The 19,069-nt window shown below is 41.3% G+C and overlaps 1 protein-coding gene across 3 annotated transcripts in view; it reads left to right on the top strand.

Moving 5' to 3' along the window:
• bcl11bb (BAF chromatin remodeling complex subunit BCL11B b) overlaps positions 1–11,398 on the top strand; it is a 30,309-nt gene extending 18,911 nt beyond the window's left edge. For all 3 annotated transcript variants that reach the window (XM_037685740.1, XM_037685742.1, XM_037685739.1), the window contains one exon: positions 9,221–11,398. In XM_037685740.1, the coding sequence (XP_037541668.1) occupies positions 9,221–11,271 (2,051 nt within the window). In that variant the 3' untranslated portion in view covers positions 11,272–11,398. The remainder of the gene's footprint in view (positions 1–9,220) is intronic.
• Positions 11,399–19,069: the final 7,671 nt, after the last annotated feature.

The following is a 19,069-nucleotide window of genomic DNA, read 5'->3' as shown; positions in this document are numbered from 1 at the left end:
GGGAGTTATGGCATTACAAGTTTTAAAATTATTTTTTAAATACTGAGTAGCGATAAACTTTAAAAAAAGGCTTTTCAAAGTAGAGATTTTTTAAAGCTGTTTTTAGTGAATCCATGTAGACTGGAGATATGGAGCTTTTCAGAAACGATGACTCTCACTTTGTGCCCTAGAACCCAAAACAACAACAGAGCCATATTTACAAGGCTTTTATTTCACCGTTTGTACATTTTAATTCTGATTGTGCTGCTAATAAACTTTAGGCACTTCCACAAAACAAAATGGTGACCAGTTTGTCTTTATGCTGCCCATGACTTTTCACAAACTGCCAAAGTAGCCGGTCACCTTGTGAGACATGGGCCTCTAAAAATAAAGTGAACATTGTGGAACCAAAAGAGGCGTGGAGCTGCAATAATGTGGAGTGGAATGCATTAAATACGTGACAGACGTATCTATTTTAAAAAAATGACAAATTACATTTAGAGATACCGTATTTTTCGTACTATAAGGCACACTTAAAATCATTTAATTTTGTCTAAAATCGACAGTGAGCCTTATAATCAGGTGCACCTTATGTATTAATTCTGGTTGAGCACCAATTGTATGTAGTTATTGAGAATGAGCTGAATAAAGTTTGACTTATCTGACAGTTTTGTTTCGCTTAATGCGCCTTATAATCCGAAAAATACGGTAGTTTTTATGGTTAGCTCGTTTTTTTAAGCTAAATGCCAAGTTGCTGTGCGTCATCATTATTCTCACTTGTTTTGAATCTTTTTTTTTGTTTTGGGGGGGGGGGGGGGTTGTCACACGGACCATGTACCTTCACAATACAAAAGCACATCAGAGGTGGGTTGGCTACAACCCCGCTCGCCTCTAAGGTCCATTCAGAAATGACATCGAGGGGTTAGGAGGAGTTCAAGTCCTGACTTATTTTTGATTGTTTGATGAAATTATAAATAAAAAAAAGAATATTTAGCTAAGTTTTGTACCTTTAATCTTTGCAGTTTGATATGTTGTTGCTGTGGACGCTCTCACCAACTAATGGCATACCAGAGATATTTGAGTGTTTTTGTTAGACTCACGTGGAAGGAAATTGTTTTTTTTAAAATGAGAATTAAAAAAAGAAGTCCCGTAGATCGAACTTATTTGTGTGCAAAATAAAATCTCTTTTCAAAAACAATCACCGACAGAAAAGAATGGCCACGTCTTTCTGAAGCTGAAGTCAGTTTCTTGTTCTGCGGCTTATTTGAATGTAAAACCTCAAACATTTTATTATGAAAGCAGTTTGAGCGTTGTCTCGATATCTTAGAGGTGTTTTTCTTTCTGCATTAGAGAGCCCAGTTTTTCCCGTATTATTCCCACCGATTATTAATAGATTTGTTTTCTGGTTTCAATCGCTGCATTTGACTCACACATTAAGAATGACACAGCAGCGTCTTTGTTTTTTACATCACCTGTTTGTCTGCTGCAGTGTCATGGTAAAATAGAAAGGAGATGGTGTGAGAGGTTAAAGTGGAAGACATTTCACAGCAAACAGAAGCGCTCGAATCAAGAAAAACTTATTATTTTTTACAAATCACTTTTATTTTTACGCTGGCTGTAACTTTATTTCGTTTGATGTTTTTTTTCCCACCTTTTGAGACTTTTCCACAGCCCTGACTTTGTCGCCCCCTCCGTTTTCTTAACATCTTCTTTCAACCACAAGCACGACTGAGTGTCGTCCATTTGTCAGCCTCGCCTGACAGGCTGCAGACCCCACGAGCGTGTGTGAACAACACACAAATGCAATGTGCTGGGATCTGATGGCAATGAGTCAGGCTTAAAGAAAAAACACAACATAAGCTGAGCTGATGCACTTCATGAAGCTCTTTCTCTCTTTTTCATTCTCTCTGGTTTTGTCTTGTCCTGAAACTCTGGCCAAATGTCGTAGCTCTTTACTGACGGAGAGGCCGTGCCGGTTACTTTTCACATTGTGTCCCCCCGTGCCCCAGTTCAGATAGCTCGCCCACTGGCAGTACGCTCCTTCAGTTGCACCGCACAAGAGCCTTCTCCACTTGTGCATTGCTGTGCAGCTGGACCTTGGCAGAGTGCATGTGTGTGCGTGCCTGCGATCAAGCAGTTGCAGACACCTGAGCCTCCCTTTTCTTGTTCATTTGACCCACATCCCAGGAGGCATGAGGGTCAGGGCGGAGCGCTCGTATCTTGTACAGGTGCTCCAAAAGGAGACAAGAAGGAGAAAAAAAAGGTGTAGAAACACGTGAAAAAGAATAAATATTTATGTGTAACACTTAACCACTTTGTAGTAAATGCTTTACGGGGCGATGTTTCTTTAAATCATCTCCTGGACTGTCGGGGGATTTCAGCTGGTCATATTGGCTGCAGACACACACACACACACACACACACACAACCCCACGCACACACAGATGTATATTGTTAGCAGGCCCAAGCTGGTTTGAGTTAGCATGGAGCCAGCCACACTGTGTGAGAGCCATACCCCCCGCTTGCTACTGCCACCCTCCACAGCCTCTCTTCTCAGCTCCATCTCCCTCGTTCTTCTACGACATGTGTGTGACAGTCAGCTGCTCTCTGAAGTCCGCATCCTTCCGTTCGACACGCAGGCTCATGCAGTTGATCAGCGTGGCCCCCTGGCCCCTGATTAGTCGCCTTTGTGACGAACAGAGTGGCGCAGAAGAAGGAGGAGGAGGGATTGTACGGGAGAGCGGAGGAACAGAGGTGCAGGGGGGTTAGGGAGGGGTAAGAGGTGAGGTGAGGAGGCTGGGACCCCTAGGGACCCCTAGATCACAGCCATGCTAATGAGGAGCTGCTTCACTAGCAGCGGAGGTGTCAGCTAACCCCTGACAGGTGCACATGCACATACTCCCAGAGCTCGTGCAGGCGACGCGTGTGTGAAGAGTGTGTGCGATCTGTGTGCACGTGCGTGCACGCACAGAGGGGAGAGGAGGGGCTTCAGGTTTATGTCCCAGTGGCCTAGCCTGCAGGCGGCTTTGTTCCGTATGCAAATCTGTAGCTGTGGCATTCTGTCACCCATGATGGAATGTCGGAGCAGCAAAGCGCACCTGAAACTCTGGAATGTTGCAACGCACACGCGAGCGTGTGACACCTACTGCAGCACATCCTCGTCGTCTCCTTCCTAACAACCAACACCTGCTCCGACGCTTCCTGTGCCTAATAATAAAGCAGCATCATTCCACACAATAATACAATTAAAATTAAAACGATCCATCCGTCAGCATTCAAAGTGTGTGTTGTGAACGATCATGTCAGCTGTGGCAGACAGACTGAGTTAGGATGAGTCCAAAAGATTATTAGTTTATGGGATATTTTGCTAACAAACAGACAGGGTTGACTTATTCATTCAACCTGTTTTTATACAGGTTAGTCAAAAATATATGTAGACGGATATGGTCCAAAATATTGGAATTTATTAATTAATTCAATCCAGTTCTTTTTTTTAATATAGCGCCAAATCACAGCACAATTCTTCTCAGGGCACTGAACAGAAACATTCATTTAAATAAAAAAGTAAATTAGTGAAAGTTATCTATCTAAAGATTGCATCGAATCGTCACTTTGTCGCAGTTTCCCATCCTGAGCAAGCACAAAGGCAACAGTGGAAAGGAAAAACTCCCTTTTAACAGGAAGTAACCGCCAGCAGAACCAGGCTCAGGACATCTGCTTCAACTGGCTGAATTGGCTGAGAGGACAGGATGGAGAGACAGACGAACACAGAATGACAGGTCCAGGTGTACCCCTTAAAGAAGAAAGACAACCAACATGTCAAGGATAGAATAACTACAAATACAAAACAGGTTGAGCAGAGTAGCAGAGTGAAGAAATGTGGTCAGTTTGTCCTCCAGCAGCATAACTAAGGGATAGCTTTGGAAACCCAAGTCAACCCTAACTATAGGATTTATCAAAAAGGACAGTCTTAAGCCCAGTCTTAAAACTGGACAATGTGTCAGCCTCATGGACAGAAACTAGAAGTTGGTTCCACAAGAGAGGAGCCTGAGAACTGAAAGATCTTCCTCCCATTCTGCTTTTGGAAACTCTAGGGACCGCGAGTAAGCCTGCAGTCTGACAGCGAAGTGCTCTGTTAGGAAAATATGCAACAAGAAGATCTCGAATATAAAATGGAGCTAGGTTGTTGAGAGCTTTGTAGATTAGAAGTAAGATTTTGAATTCTATTCTGGATTTGACAGGGAGCCAATGGAGAGAAGCTAAAACTGGAGAAATATGATCTCTCCCACTAACTCCAGTCAAGATTCTGGTAGCAGCATTTTGGATCAACGGAAGAGGTTTTAAAGAAGTATTTGGACACCCAGATAATAAACCATTGCAATAGTCCAGTCAAGACGTGACAAATGCATGAACCAGTTTTTCTGCATCATTTTCGGACAAGATGTTTTAATTTTAGTGATAATACGCAGGTGGAGGAACGTAGGTTTGGTAACATTTTTAATGTGGGGGTTAAAAGACATGTCCTGATCATAAACAACACCAAGATTTTTAACATTAGAGCTGGAGACCAGATTAATGTCATCTAAGGAGGGAGAAAGACTGAAAAATTAATTCCTAAGATGCTCAGGTCCAAAAACCAAAACATCAGTCCTGTCTGAGTTTCAAAGAAGAAAATAAAGGGTCATCTAAGTTTTTTTTTTGTCTTTAAGACATAAAAATTAATAAATTAAACAATTAATGAGTTTCATAAAATGAATAAAAAAAAAAAGAGTTCTTTGTGGGAGTGAAATCATCATTTACACTGAAAGACACAAACACTTGGTTGAGTAGAACATCATTTCTGTAACGTTTAATTTGAATATAGTCATTATCCTAAACATACAATAAACAGACAGCTTTGAATGTTGATTTTAAAGTGAAATACAGTTCAGATGGTCAATTAACATAGCTTTGGACTTTGAGAAGATCTATCTAACGGTTACCGAGAATGTTTTAAGCGATGATGTGTAGCGCTCAGATGTTGGGGGGTCTTGCAACGTAATAAAAGTTATAAATTTAATGATCCTAACTTTAGGCCTCAGTCTTGAATATGTTCAGAATTTCCAGTTTAGGTCTAAAAACACATTTAGTTACGACTTAAGCACGGATGATTATTCAACGTTTTTTTTCTTTTGCTTTGTACGTGCTGTTAATCATTTTTGAATGATCTGAATTGAATTTAAATAAAAGGCAAAACAAAAGTGCTATACACTGAAAAAAAAAATCAACTTTTATTGTCATTTGTGTCAGTCTAAAAATTTGAGTCGTAAACGTCTTTAAAAGTTAAAAAGTTTTACATTTAACTTTGTGAAACAATCTGTATGCGCTGGAGACGACTTGGCAAATTTTAGCTCAATATCTGTAAAACTGACTGAGTTTCGGCCTTTTTGAATTATTATTGTTGGTTTATTTGATAGAGACAATGCACACAAACATAGAACAAAACAAGTCTGTGACGGATGCGTTGCAAAAAGAGTATATAGCTCAACTCCAGCCCCTGGAGGACGGAGTTGGACTGAGTTAGATGAGATCAAATATCTGTGGCAATCATCTTGAAATGGTTAACTCCAAAGGTTTTTCAGGTAAAAAACACACCTTCCTTTTGCTCTTCAGCAGCATTCTGAGCAGTATTTGTCAGTTTTACAGCTCACCAAACCAACTCAATGTCGTTTGATTTTATTCGAGCTCTATTTTTCACTGGGCTTTTGTGAGACGTAACCTGGCATCACTGAACAGTCATTATGGTCCTCTCACTGCTAGCTGAGATGTTCACTTTTTTTAAACACCAAGCCTGTAGATAAAGTTTCCTTTTTTGTCTATGGTCCCATCTTAACTTTAGAGCATCCGATAAGAATGAGGGTAAACTTAAATGGTGCGACACGCTTTCAATATAAACCAGAATCTGTCTGGAAGCTGTAAATTCCTAAATTAAAAATCAATGTCTACACCAGATGATTAGCCTGCATCACGCCTACCGGCCCCACACCACTTCAGCTTCACTGGCCATATGCAAACAGTCAATACCATGGCTCCCCTTCATTCACTGGCATTTTGTTTGTACTTTTTAAGCCAAAATGATGGCTATAAAAGCCAATCTGGAAGGAATAAAATCTGATGTAAAGCTCAGATCTCATTCCCTGAAGACTGGGTTAATTGGCCCGGTGGTTTAGTAAAAAGGCAACAAAAAAATAAAACAGTGCAGGAGAGAGGAAAAGCATTATTACTGGCCCACCTCAGCTCCGTGCATGTGCCAAGGCTTTAATAACTTCCTCCAGGCCTCCTGGCCCTTAGCCCTTGTTTTCATTGTGCAGGACAAAGAGCTGCCCTCCTGAGCTGGTTTCAGATCTGTGTTGTGCTCCCTGGTTTCATGGGAAAATCTGCCAGCGTGAACACCTGGGTGGAAACCTAACAGACAGTCCCTTTTTTGCTGTTTTTAGGTGAATTCCATTACGCCAAAGTGTTCCCAAATTGCTGGCAAAATGACAAAAAGCAGCTAAATGCAGTGTACCATTATTACCAAAACCCGCTGTGACTCTATTTCACTTAACCTCTCATCCCTGTCTCATTTATATACACACACACACTCACGTCTGTGTGTGGCGGTGTGCGTTGGCAGAGTAAATTGGCTGATTAGGTCCAGCATCAGTGACTGCGTGGAGAGGACGCTGTAGCTGATGTAACTGGTAGTTGACCTTGGTGGTCAGCAGAGGAAGGGTCATGTGACTGCGTGTCAGAGAGACAGCTGTAATTACCACAAAGTGAAGCATGACATCGCCCACTGTGAGCCTTTAATGAAAGCTTTAACTGCTCTGAACACTGAGCAGCAACACTTTCTCAGCATCCATCCATCCATCTATCTGCCTGCCTACTATCTATATCTATCTATCCATCCATCCACCCATCCATGCTCTGTCATCCTTTCCTCCCTTTGTTTTCTTCTTGCTTGCTTGTTTGGGAAGTTGATGAAATTTGTCTTTGGCCGTCATTAAGCAGCCACCATCAGCTGCCACTCTATTAGCTGCCACGCTTCCTTTACCAGCATATGGTGCGCCTGTGTGAGATATGACATGATGCAAATGTGTTGTTGCTGTTGTGGTGGTGGTGGGGTGGGGGCCCCGGAAGGTTGTAGGGATGAAGGTACAGGATTGGATTACTTAGATTGATGGCTGGGCTGTACACACACACAAAATGAAAGTAGGCTTTGCTGAAGGAATGCATTTTGCCTGCTGTCTTTTAGGCAATAGTTTGTGTTTTGCAAAATCTGCCGGTGCTCAGAATAAGATGGAAATTATTCTCAGCTGCAACTACACTGGATTTCTGCTCAGTATTTGTATAAATGTCAGACTTCAAGCCATTTTGGTGTTTGCTAAGTTCACTTAGCTGTGGCAGCCCTATTAAACTGAGTGGACTTAAAAAAAAAAAACAAGTTTTAAATGTGCATCCAATAATTATTTTCAGTTTCATCAAAATCTGTCCAGTGATTCTTAAAAGTAATACGTTCACAAACATGCAGACAAAAATAACAAATTAAAAAGAGTGGAGTTTGAAAAAATCGATTCAGAATATTTTTTTCCTCAAATATTTTTGCTTCATGTTAATTATTTTTAGATCTACAGCTCTAATGTCTGTAGACGTACCTTGGTCCCTGGTGGGCATGCAAATAGCCTCGGCGTGTGTTGGTGTGCAGGCGTGTGCGCCCGAGCTCGTCAGGCCCTTAAAGTCCCTCCACCTCTCTTCTTACCCCTCTCCTCCTCTTCCCTTCTCTGTCTGGCTCTCTTCTCCCCGTCCAAGCTGTTAAGCTGTCCAGCTCTCTGCTGCCAAGCGGCCGTGTGAAACTCAGCCAAACTAAACACGAGCAGGCAGCCCGCCACTCGCCCCACGCACGCATGCACATATCCATATACACGTTTGCGCACACACTCGTGCGTGTGAGCGAGGGCTCTTGCGCACATATTAGCGGCGAGAGTTAAGTCGTGTCCCAACCCACACAAATGGTGAAAGTGACGGCTACACCAGAGCGCCACTAATAGCGGAGAAAAACTGACTGAATCAGTAAATGAGCCCCTCATTAACTTTCTCTGACCCTTTCTCCCCAGAGGAAAGCCAAACCAATCACGGCGCCAAATCAGCTTCCTGTACTAGACACTGATCCAGCATCAGCTTTCGCTCATCTGTTCTCTTCAGTACAAGAGAGCGTGTGTGTGGATCTCTGAGTATAGGGTTGTGTACCGTGAGGGAGCGAGTAAAGAAAATGTTCCTGAGCCCATATCAGTGTCTGCATGTGTGTTTTACAATCCATAACAAAGAGTGGCTTTGAGGCAGTCAGCCATCTTAATAGGAACTTTTTTTCTTGATCACATAAAACTCTGGGCAAGCTTTATTTCCCCAGCTCTGTGTTGGCCCTCCAGGCTTTGAGCTTTGGGACCACTGTACCAACTTGACTCCACTTGCGGTAGCCGCTGATCATAAAGTAGATGCAGATGCCTCACAAGCAAACACAAGACTGCGGAAATACCTCTTCAGGGCAAGCCTGCGTTGAATTAGGCAAACCTCTACCAAGGCTCTTTTTTATGAGTCAAAAGCAGGCTGACAGGGCCACGCCACAGTGACTGATAGATTCATTTGCCGTTATTAAGTCACACCATTTAAAGGGGTAATTTGTCAGCGAGATTCTTTTACTATACATGTTACTACACCAGTGACGCAAAGATTTATTTAATGTAGATCCCGTTAAAAACAACACAGGAGTCTTTGTTGTTTACTCATTGTCTCAGTCACTTTTATCATGTCTACTTTCTCTCAGTGTCTGATGCCACTTCTCCAGCACCCGCCCCTTCTTCATTATCTCGTTTTTTTAACCCACTGTTCGCCCTCCTGCCACCATATGGAAATGACAGCATTGACGAGATGAATCTGTATATTAAAGCCTAGCAGACATTAGAATTTGCATAATGTGCCATGGCCTAAGGGCAATACCTGCCACCTTTATTAGCCTATAGACACACACCGTCTTATGAAGCTTCATGACACAATAACAGAAAGACAATCAAACTCTGGGATTTAAGTGCAACAATCATTTTCTAAACACCACAAACATTTACAGCAAAACTCATTTTACATTAGAATTGGTTATTGAATGAAAAATGCAGTGTTTTAATTGGCTGCTTGAATTTACCATGGTTTTGTTTCTGTCATCCCACAGATAAAGATGAGCCGTCCAGCTACATATGTACAACCTGCAAGCAAACCTTCACCAGCGCTTGGTTCCTGCTTCAACATGCCCAGAACATTCATGGCATCCGCATCTACCTTGACAACCACCTAGCCAACTGCTCCCTCACTCCCCGCATGGCACTGCCTCCTCCCCCGGGAGTTGATGCACTGCCCCGCTCCCCTCTTCCCACTTTCCTCGGTGACACCAACAACCCATTTCACCTCCTCCGAATGGCTGCACCCTTGCTCAGGGAACACCCCCATCCTCCAGGGTACATGGAGACCCGGCTGCCTGCGACACCACCCTTTGTCAGTCCCCCACCTCCTCCTAGACCACCTCTAGAGCGTCTGGGCCCAGAGGAAATGGGGCTGCTGTCACAGCACCCCAGTGCTTTTGAGAGGGTAATGAGGATGACCCCCATGGAGCCTCCTTCCATGGACTTCTCCCGTCGACTGAGAGAACTAGCAGGCAACCCAACAAATAACGGTGGCCCCACACCTCCTCTCTCTCCCAACCGTGTGCCACCCATGCACCGTCTGTTGAGTCCAACACTTTTCCAGCCTGGGGCCAAGCCCCCAACATTTCTCACCTATACCCCGCAGCCACCAATATCTCAGGGGGGACATGGCTCTACCAGCCCTCCAGACACTCAGGGCCAGAATCAGGCCCTAGGTAAAGCCAAATCCTGTGAGTTCTGTGGCAAGGTTTTCAAGTTCCAGAGCAACCTGATTGTCCACAGACGCAGTCATACTGGAGAGAGGCCATACAAATGCCACCTGTGTGATCATGCCTGCTCCCAGGCCAGCAAACTCAAAAGGCACATGAAAACACATATGCACAACAAGTCTGGGAACATGACCGACTCTCCAGAACAGGGAAGTAGAGGAGAGGGAGGAGAAGGTGAGGACAAAAGTAGGGAAGGAAATGCACGGGCAATGGAGTTGGAGAATGAAGATGAGGAGGAGGAGGAGGAAGAGGAAGAAGAGGAAGAAGAAGAGGAGGAGGAATTGTTAAGAAATGGACCAGATTCCAACTTAAGTGAGGACTCCCAGGAATTCAACCAGAATAGAGAAAATGGCCCAAGACAGTCCCCTGAAGAGAAACCACTGACTGGGGACAGAGTAGACAATGGGGGGGTGGGCTTCATGCACCCCTACAACCACATGGACAATCATCTTAGACTGAACCCTAAGAAGAGAAACCTGGAGAGACAACCTAATGAAAATGGGGGAGAGAGGGATGAAGCCGAAAGAGAAAATGAAAAAGAACCAGACAGAGAAAGAGAACAGCAAGTGGGGACAAGGCATCTGACGAATGGCAGGATTACTTTAAACGAAGCAGAGGCATTTCCTGGCCTATTCCAGCGTCGACCTACTCCTATCACCAGCCCAAGCCCTTCCAACAACAAGAGGATCAAGATAGAGAAAGAACCGCTAGAACTTCCTCCAACCATACCCATCATCTCTCCAGAAAATGTTTACTCTCAGCTCCTGGCTGGCTATGCTGCTTCACGCCACTTCATCAGAGAACCTTTTTTGGGATTCACTGATTCCCGTCAGTCACCGTTCGGCACCTCATCTGAGCACTCCTCCTCAGAAACAGGAAGCCTCCGCTTCTCTACCCCACCAGGGGAGTTGATGGAAGGTGGCAGCATCTCAGGCCACAGTGGAAGCAGCACGCCTCATCTCCTGCGTGGACCTGGACCTGGTAGACCTCCCAGTTCAAAAGATAAGCGGAACGACACCTGTGAGTACTGCGGCAAGGTGTTCAAGAACTGCAGCAACCTGACGGTCCACCGGCGCAGCCACACGGGGGAGCGGCCATACAAGTGTGACCTGTGCAGCTACGCTTGTGCCCAGAGCTCTAAGCTGACGCGCCACATGAAGACGCATGGCCAGTTTGGGAAGGAGGTGTATCGCTGCGACATTTGCCACATGCCGTTCAGTGTCTACAGCACACTGGAGAAACACATGAAGAAATGGCATGGTGAACATTTGATGGCCAGTGAGGTCAAACTGGAGCAAGCGGACAGAGGTTAAGCCAGCAACCATATATTATAAAGAACACAGTGCACACAAACATTCTTCCACACACATACAAACATTTGAAAACACTTACATTCACATTCAAAATTCCTACAACCACTTCTTTAACAATGGGGCTCGGCTGGATTGTGTTTCTCTAGAAAACAAATTTAAGATTAATTGATGTTTATCTTTTTTTTCTCGTCACAAAAACTGCCACCTGAGAATATTACCAAATGGAAACTTTAACATTTTGTCTGAAATGCCCAACTTGGTGTTTCATGGCAAACAGTTGGAGGATTTTATCTGTTAGGAATCTATGGAGCCTTTCTACTGTGCAATAATTTCTGTATTTATTGGATTTTTGTATTGATATTTGGCATGTGCAGGTACATCTTTGTGGGATTTCATATGGAGATAGTTTTGAAATGTTCTAAAGTGTTTTTTTTTTTTCTAAAATGATATAACAGCAAAGACGTCACCATTGAAGCTTTTTTTTTTCCTCTAAGGAAACTTATCCTGTGAGAGTAAATTTGTGTGAAGCAGTTAGCTTTTAAAAGTAAAAAAAAAATGTTACCTGCAGCAGCGGACTACAATCCATTCCCTCACACAGGCCTAAAGCACTGAATGTCAGCCTGACAAAAAAAAACATCATATTGGGTTTTAAAAATCCAGCATTATCTGAGAGATCTGGTTTTAATTTATTCAGGGAGTTAGTTCCTTTTTTTTTTTAAATGGCCAAATTGGAACGATTTCAAAATGCAGTTACTGTATTGCTGTCCTTGCTTCAGAAAGGACATAAATAAAGGTTGCACTTAATGGAGATGCCCTTAACTGACGCTCGGTACATTCCTAATGTAGGATTAAACCACCATATTTAATATGCTGAATAAGTTAAGACTACTTGTGATTAATTAATGTGAGAAGAAGAACAGTCCTTTTTATGGTTTGTAAATATATTCTTTTTTATATGTTAAAGAAGCCCTGACTGTACATGCAAGATGGCCTAAATCTAAACAATCAGAAAAAAGAAAAACAGCTGCTCACATCATCCACAAGTATATGCTACATGTAACTGCCAGACATTTTTACTTTACAAAGTCCATCTGTTTACCTCTTAACAAAATCCCATTTCTTGTGCTCAAAATTTATGTTGAACAAAAGCTACTTCACTTTCTAAATTATTCCCCATCTCCTTCTGGTGTCTGATGCGGCAAGTCTCCGTGACTTCCTGTGTCACCTGAAGACCCCCCATGAAAAATAAAAGGGTTTCAAATGAAATTTTTATATCGGTATGTGTTACCGTGTGTTCTTCTCCTCTTTGCAGCATGCTCTAAGCTTCTCTCTGACGGTGTCTTTTCACAGTTCACCAACTCAGATACATGCATTAGAGCAGCTTTCAAAAGGAAGCCTGTTCATTTGCCGCACACAGTGATATGGGTTTAACTCCCTGTAACAGATTTCGAGACAGTGTGCCTGTTCGTGTATTTCGGGGATTACGTTTTTTTATTTTATTTTTTATTTTCTGCATCGCTCATCCTGAAATGAATCTGGTGCAAAAAAAAAAAAAAGAAAAGAAAGGGGGGGCCATATGAGTTATGATAATTTGAGCACAGCTGCACTCGGGGATGGCCGAGCTACCTTGAACAGGGGCTATTCTTATAGCAAAAAATGAAAGATTGGAGCTGAGAAATGAAGATGTGTGAGAAAGGGAAAGAGCAAGACCTTGACTAGGGAGAATAGTCATTCAAATGAAATTGGAAGCATATGAAACATGTATTTTTTTGGTACCAAAATGCACATCTACTGGCCACATCTTATGACAGAGCTTCAGAGTGAGACAGATTGAGCACGAGAAGGAGGGAGACAGCAAAGCCACATGAAAAGGAGAATAAGACTACATCTTTCATTTTCGCACTGCAATTCTCAGCCATCAAAATCATAATCACATGAAAGTTTGACCTGCTATTTTGGCCTGCAAAGTTTTATCTGAACCACTTTGTTTTTTTGGAACAAAAAAATATGATGTGCACATTTTTGGCTAATCTGAGAAAGAACATTTTGGGTCTAGATTGCTCCACATAAGCTATGTAGTTATATTTTAGTGAATTAACACAAAAATACGACTGGCTGTGAGGAGTTTGCTTGAATACGGTAATGCATGAGTGAAAATATCAAGGTGCTAATTTAACCGTACGGTGAACTATTTGCCCCAGAGTGAGGCCACAGAGACAGTGTAAACCTCACAGAGACCCAAATCATTCAGTCAGACAATATGTTTACAGTGTTGAAGTACGCCATTAATGAAATACTCTGTGTAAGTGTTAGAAATGGTTAAAAAAAGTATTTTTTTTTCACCGATGTTCTCGGATAATTTGAATGCCATAACAGTTTTTGTATGATTTTCCTGGTGGAGGGATTTTATCTACATTAATGTGTTTCTGTATGATTGTTTGTTCACTGTATGGAAAGTGTTTTATGTAATACTGCAAAATCATGGCAGGTGATTCTCCTTTTTTTTTTTTTTTTTACAACAATGGTGCCCATTTTTGGTACTTTTTTCGCCTATTTTTTTATTTTACTTTTCAATTTTTTTGCCCTTCTTCAAGCTATCCTTCATGGATGTAAAACAAAGTGAATAAAAATGAGGAAATTAAATTTAAAAGAAGAATCTTCGGCAGGGGAATACAATTGTTTTGCGCAGGAATTGTTCAAGTTCCTGATCAATTTTACAAGATTTTCGTGGACATCATGTTTTGCTGTCTTTTCCTCATGATTGGTTGAAGATCTAGTCATGGCACTTAATGACTGTAATTTTGAATACATTTTCATATTTCACTTTTCACAAGTTTCACCTACACTCTTTGTACAAAATAGTTTTCTTTTCTTTTTTTGAGTGGAGGGGAGTGCATCATTGTGGAAAAAAAGTGTTTTCAGAATAGTACACTGCTGTTCTGAACATATATGTATTTTTGTAATGTGTTGAAAAATCAATACAAGAAAGCCAACACTTCAATAAATGTTGCAATTGCTCTATGGTTGAACTTCGTTTTTAATCAAATTATTTCCTTTTTCTGTTCTTCCATTGAAAAATAAGTCACACAGCAGAGACAAGTACCATCTAGAATCAAAATACAGTACTGTCTTTTAAAATATTACACGCTGATTTAAGTAAATGAAAAACACTGGAGTGTAACTAATATTTAATTACATCAATCAGTTTATATTGCTATGAATATAATACAAAACAAGATGAATCAGTTTATGTTGCAATTCTCTGGAAGTGCAATGGTGTGGTGGAATACTACAACCATTATGCTTTGTTTGATGGGGCAGCTGTGGATGAGTGGTTAGAGCAGTTGTCCTCCAATGGGAGAGTTGGGGGTTCGATTCCACCAGCAGTCACATGCTGAAGTGCCCATGGGCAAGACACTGAACCACTCATTGCCTCATCTGTGTCCCATCGGTGTATGGATGTGATAAAGCACAGATTAGTCTTTGTAGAGATCTAGTAGAGTGCTGTATGAATGGGCAAATGAGGGCACAGATTGTAAAGCGCTTTGAGTATCTTGATAAGATAGAATGGCGCTATATAAGTACAGTCCATTTACCATTTGATGCTTTAATGAGCGATAGCAGGTGTTGCCTAATTTGGAAATCCAGAACTATCTCCAGACCTTTGACACAGTTAAGTGGTATGGAATGGTAAGATTTGAAGACTGCTATTTACTTATCAAACAGTATTTTTAACTAAAAGAACCACAATGACACTTAGCTTGATGTTAAAGTGAATGCCATCCATTTTCTATGCTAGATCGTGTGCAGAGTCGAGGTGAGCTAGTGTGTATCCCCAGTGGTTAAAGAATAAGAGAAGGGGTACAGCCTGGACATGAATCACCAATTAAACTTGCATGCATATTTTTTGTGAGAGGAAATCGGAGTACCTGGAGAAAATTAAAAAATCAGCACGGACAAACAGCTGGGAGTCAAGTTCTTGCTGCAAGGCAACAGTGTTCAACTGTTCCACCATGTAGCCCTGAAATGACCACCTTGTTTATCTGGGTCTAGCAGAGGATACAAGAATTTTAATTTTATATTTTTATTGGAGAGTTGTACGATTCCTTTGTGTGCTTATTTAACTTTTGTAGGAACAGATTAAAAAAATAATACAATTTCAGCAATTGCATCTAGTAAATAAATCAGAACGCAGTAACCAACCATACCTAATACACTTTTAAACTTTGACATGTTGCTAGGGCGGCACAGTGGCTAAGTTGGTAGAGCTGTTGCCTCTCAGCGAGAAGGTCACGGGTTCAAATCCCAGCTCGGGGGCCTTTCTGGGTGGAGTTTGCATGTTCTCTCCGTACATGCATGGGCACTCTGATTTCCTCCCATAGGCCAAAAACATGCATGTGAAGCTGATTGGTAACTCTAAATTGTCTCTAGGTGTGAGTGAGAGTGAATGGTCGTTTGTCTCGTTTGTCTCTATGTGTCCCTGTGATGGACTTGAGACCTGTCCAGGGTGTTCCTCACCTCTCGCACAGCGATAGCTGGACATGGGCACCAGTGACCCCCGTGACCTGATAAGGAAGAAGCAGGTAAAGATAATGGATAGCTGGATGTTGCTAGAAACATTTTACCAGGTGCATGCATGTTTTTTTTGTTTTTTTTTTGTTGCACACCCAAGGTTTTCTACCACAGTCTAAATGCACATGTTAAGTTAATTGGAGGTTATAAATTAACCTTAGGGGTGTGTATGAAATGAGGATTGGTTGACTGCTTAGATAGGCACCAGGCCGTGTGTGGTCAGATACACTGTAATTATTGTATTTATACAAAAGTTTCAGGGTTTCATACAATATACAATAAATAGATTTTTTTTAAGCCAAAATATATGATAGTTGTATCATTTTAGTACACCAAAATAAAACCTTTTTTAATGTTAACCCCACATATCAAAAGACCTGATCCAGTCAGCTGTGCACTTGCTAGGTTCCCAACGCTTCCTCTCCTGTACACATGTTCACCAATCAACACCAAACTCATCTCATTGCCCCCACCCCAACATATTTAAAGTGCCAGAATGGTGTTTTGTTATTTCCTATCTGGCAACCGCAACCAGGCCCCTTGCAACTCAGAAAGGAATAATCAAGTACAGAAAGGAGGACTCAGAAAAGTTGCCAGTTCATGAAGAGCAAAAATGTTGCCATTTTTGGATGTCTGCACAATCTCATAGAGTTTTAACATTTTTAGGAGAATGTAGTGGTGCACACTTTTTAACCTTTGTTGACACCTGATATCAATTTCACACTTAGAAGTCAAAATGGAAGTCATTTTTAATTTTATTTGATTTTGTAGACATGTGTTGCTGTTTAGTTAGATTTTGGAAATAAAACGACTACATGAGTAAAACTTTAAACAGGTTGTTAAATGACAATATAACTTGAATGCTGCTCTCCTTATTTTACTTAAAGCAATGGCAACATTACACATTGATTATAACTGAATCTGGTAATCACTGGCTGACCTGACATTTCTCATATCATCGTAGTACCGCACGTCAGCCTAGTGGTTAGCACTGTTGCTTCACAGCAAGAAGGTTCGCGATCAATCCCCGGTTTGGACCAGTGGTCTTCCTGTGTGGAGTTTGCATGTTCTCATTTTTGAGTGGGTTTTCTCCAGGTACCAGCAGTGCCAGATGGGAAATGCTGAAGTATTGTACCAGTGGCATAAAATTATTGCATTTTGAGGAAAATCTTTGTACACACCCAGTTTGCATTTTAAACTATATTTTATCGTACATTACAATAAATAACGCCTATAACCTATAATGCAATTTATTATTAAATAACCTACAAAGAAAACAGTTGAAAAAGACACTACCTGCAGAACAGCACCTCCACTGGTGTCGTGTAGAACTAGTCCCCCACCTGCACTGACTACAGTAATACAAACATCGATTTTTATATTTATCTTAATGTTATATGTGTAGTACCCCTGGCTAAAATGATTTTTGTTTGAAGGTTTATATAAATAAACTTTGAAATATAAATTCAAACAGACTAAACTGTCTTCTACAGGCTGCTGTTGAAACATCATAGATCAGGATCCTGCCTCGAATATTTTCACATGAATTTTGTTTATATACAAGAAAGTAGCATCAACCGCCCTCCTATACCACCACTCTGATAATTAAAACATTTGACATAAAAACACAGTTTCATTTGGAATCACACTTCAGTGACATTTTTTCACATTAATTGGAAACAGCAACTCAGACTACCTACACAGGTAATTAGTCCTAAACCTTAAATGCAACATAGATAAAAACAGAACACTTAAGTTTATTCACCTGCTCCCTTCTTCAGGGGTTTGCCACAGCGATCAAACGCACATAAAAAAATACATCATTTTGAGACAGAACCAGTCTCCAAAAGTCTCAACACCAGAAAAAGTTGCTAGACTTATCACCGGTCGCTTTTGAAAATATAGTCCTAAAAACTCGCCAAATATAACGACAAATTCCTACAATGGCAACAATGAGTGTTCCTCAAGCTGCTACCTCTGCCAAAAGGAGCGCGTTGTTAATTGATTCAGTCATGCACTTAAGTGGTCAAATTATCGTACATTATGGGTTTTTTTTAAATTATGGAATGCACATTGTACAGAAATTATTATTGTACAAATATGATAATTATTGTATGTCTATTAACGCTGCCCGGAGCTCCGTTTTCTTCCCACAGTCCAAAAACATGCAGACCCACTGTATATTGCAAAAGTGATCTGCGATCTCAGTGGGATTTGCATGGTTAAATAAATGTTAATAATCTTCACTTTATAAGATTTTACCAAATTATAAATGAATATCATGCCCAAATTCCTGTTTTCTGCCATTGACAAGTGTTGTCAACCTCAGTGACGTAATATCTTTTTAGCGCCTGAGACTGTTTGGAAAACTGAAAAATTACATTACTTATAATTACAATATATTTCATACAGATCAGGGAAAAATAACCACAATCTCCAATATATATTACAATAAAGTTAATTTCAAAAATAGCAATGGTTAGTTGAAGTCTCTCAGTCATTGCTGATGTGACATACATCATTTGTAGATAAGGCAAGAATTAGAACACTTTATGTGCCTTCACCATGTCATTTACTTTATTTTATGTAGCCCAAGATGGTACAAAATACAAACAAAAAAAATGCACACAAGACTTCTTCAAAAAGTCATAAGAGAGAACTGTATTGATCCTGCAGGAAATTGTTGCGTCAGAGTTTCAGTATAAAAGGAACAAACACAAGGAATCACACAAGATATAAAAACACCAACAATTAAGCTCTAAAACAGGTCAGGTGCAGACAGAAACATTAAAATATTTATTGTGGTGCAGGATTCATTTTATTGTCCTGTGTGTAGAAAGGGGGAGGAGTTAAAGTTTGAAGGACTTCCTGTGGTAACAAAGTTCATGCTCAATCATCCAGGTACCAAATCCAATAATTCTCAGTCAGGTCATCTGGACAGTTTCTTTTAAAAGAAACTGTCCAGATGACCTGACTGAGAATTATTGGACTTCCTGTGTTGTTCTGTGGAGCACCTCAGTGGTCCAGTCTACGACTGAAGGTGCTGCAGTAAGAGTCCAGTGTGTCATTCAGGATCTGGAGCAGTTTCCTCGGCATCCTCTGCTCAGACACCTCTGACAGAGACTGCAGGTCCACTCCCAGAACTGATCCAGCTCTCTGGATGAGTTTATCAAGTCTGTTGGCATCAGCTTTCTTCACCCTGCTGCCCCAGCACACCAGTGTAGAA

The sequence above is a fragment of the Nematolebias whitei genome, chromosome 12, assembly GCF_014905685.2.
Source record: "Nematolebias whitei isolate Nwh7 chromosome 12, NemWhi1, whole genome shotgun sequence".
Lineage (NCBI taxonomy): Eukaryota > Metazoa > Chordata > Actinopteri > Cyprinodontiformes > Rivulidae > Nematolebias > Nematolebias whitei.
Note: the sequence above shows the minus strand (reverse complement) of the source record. Positions and strands in the feature narration are given on the sequence as shown.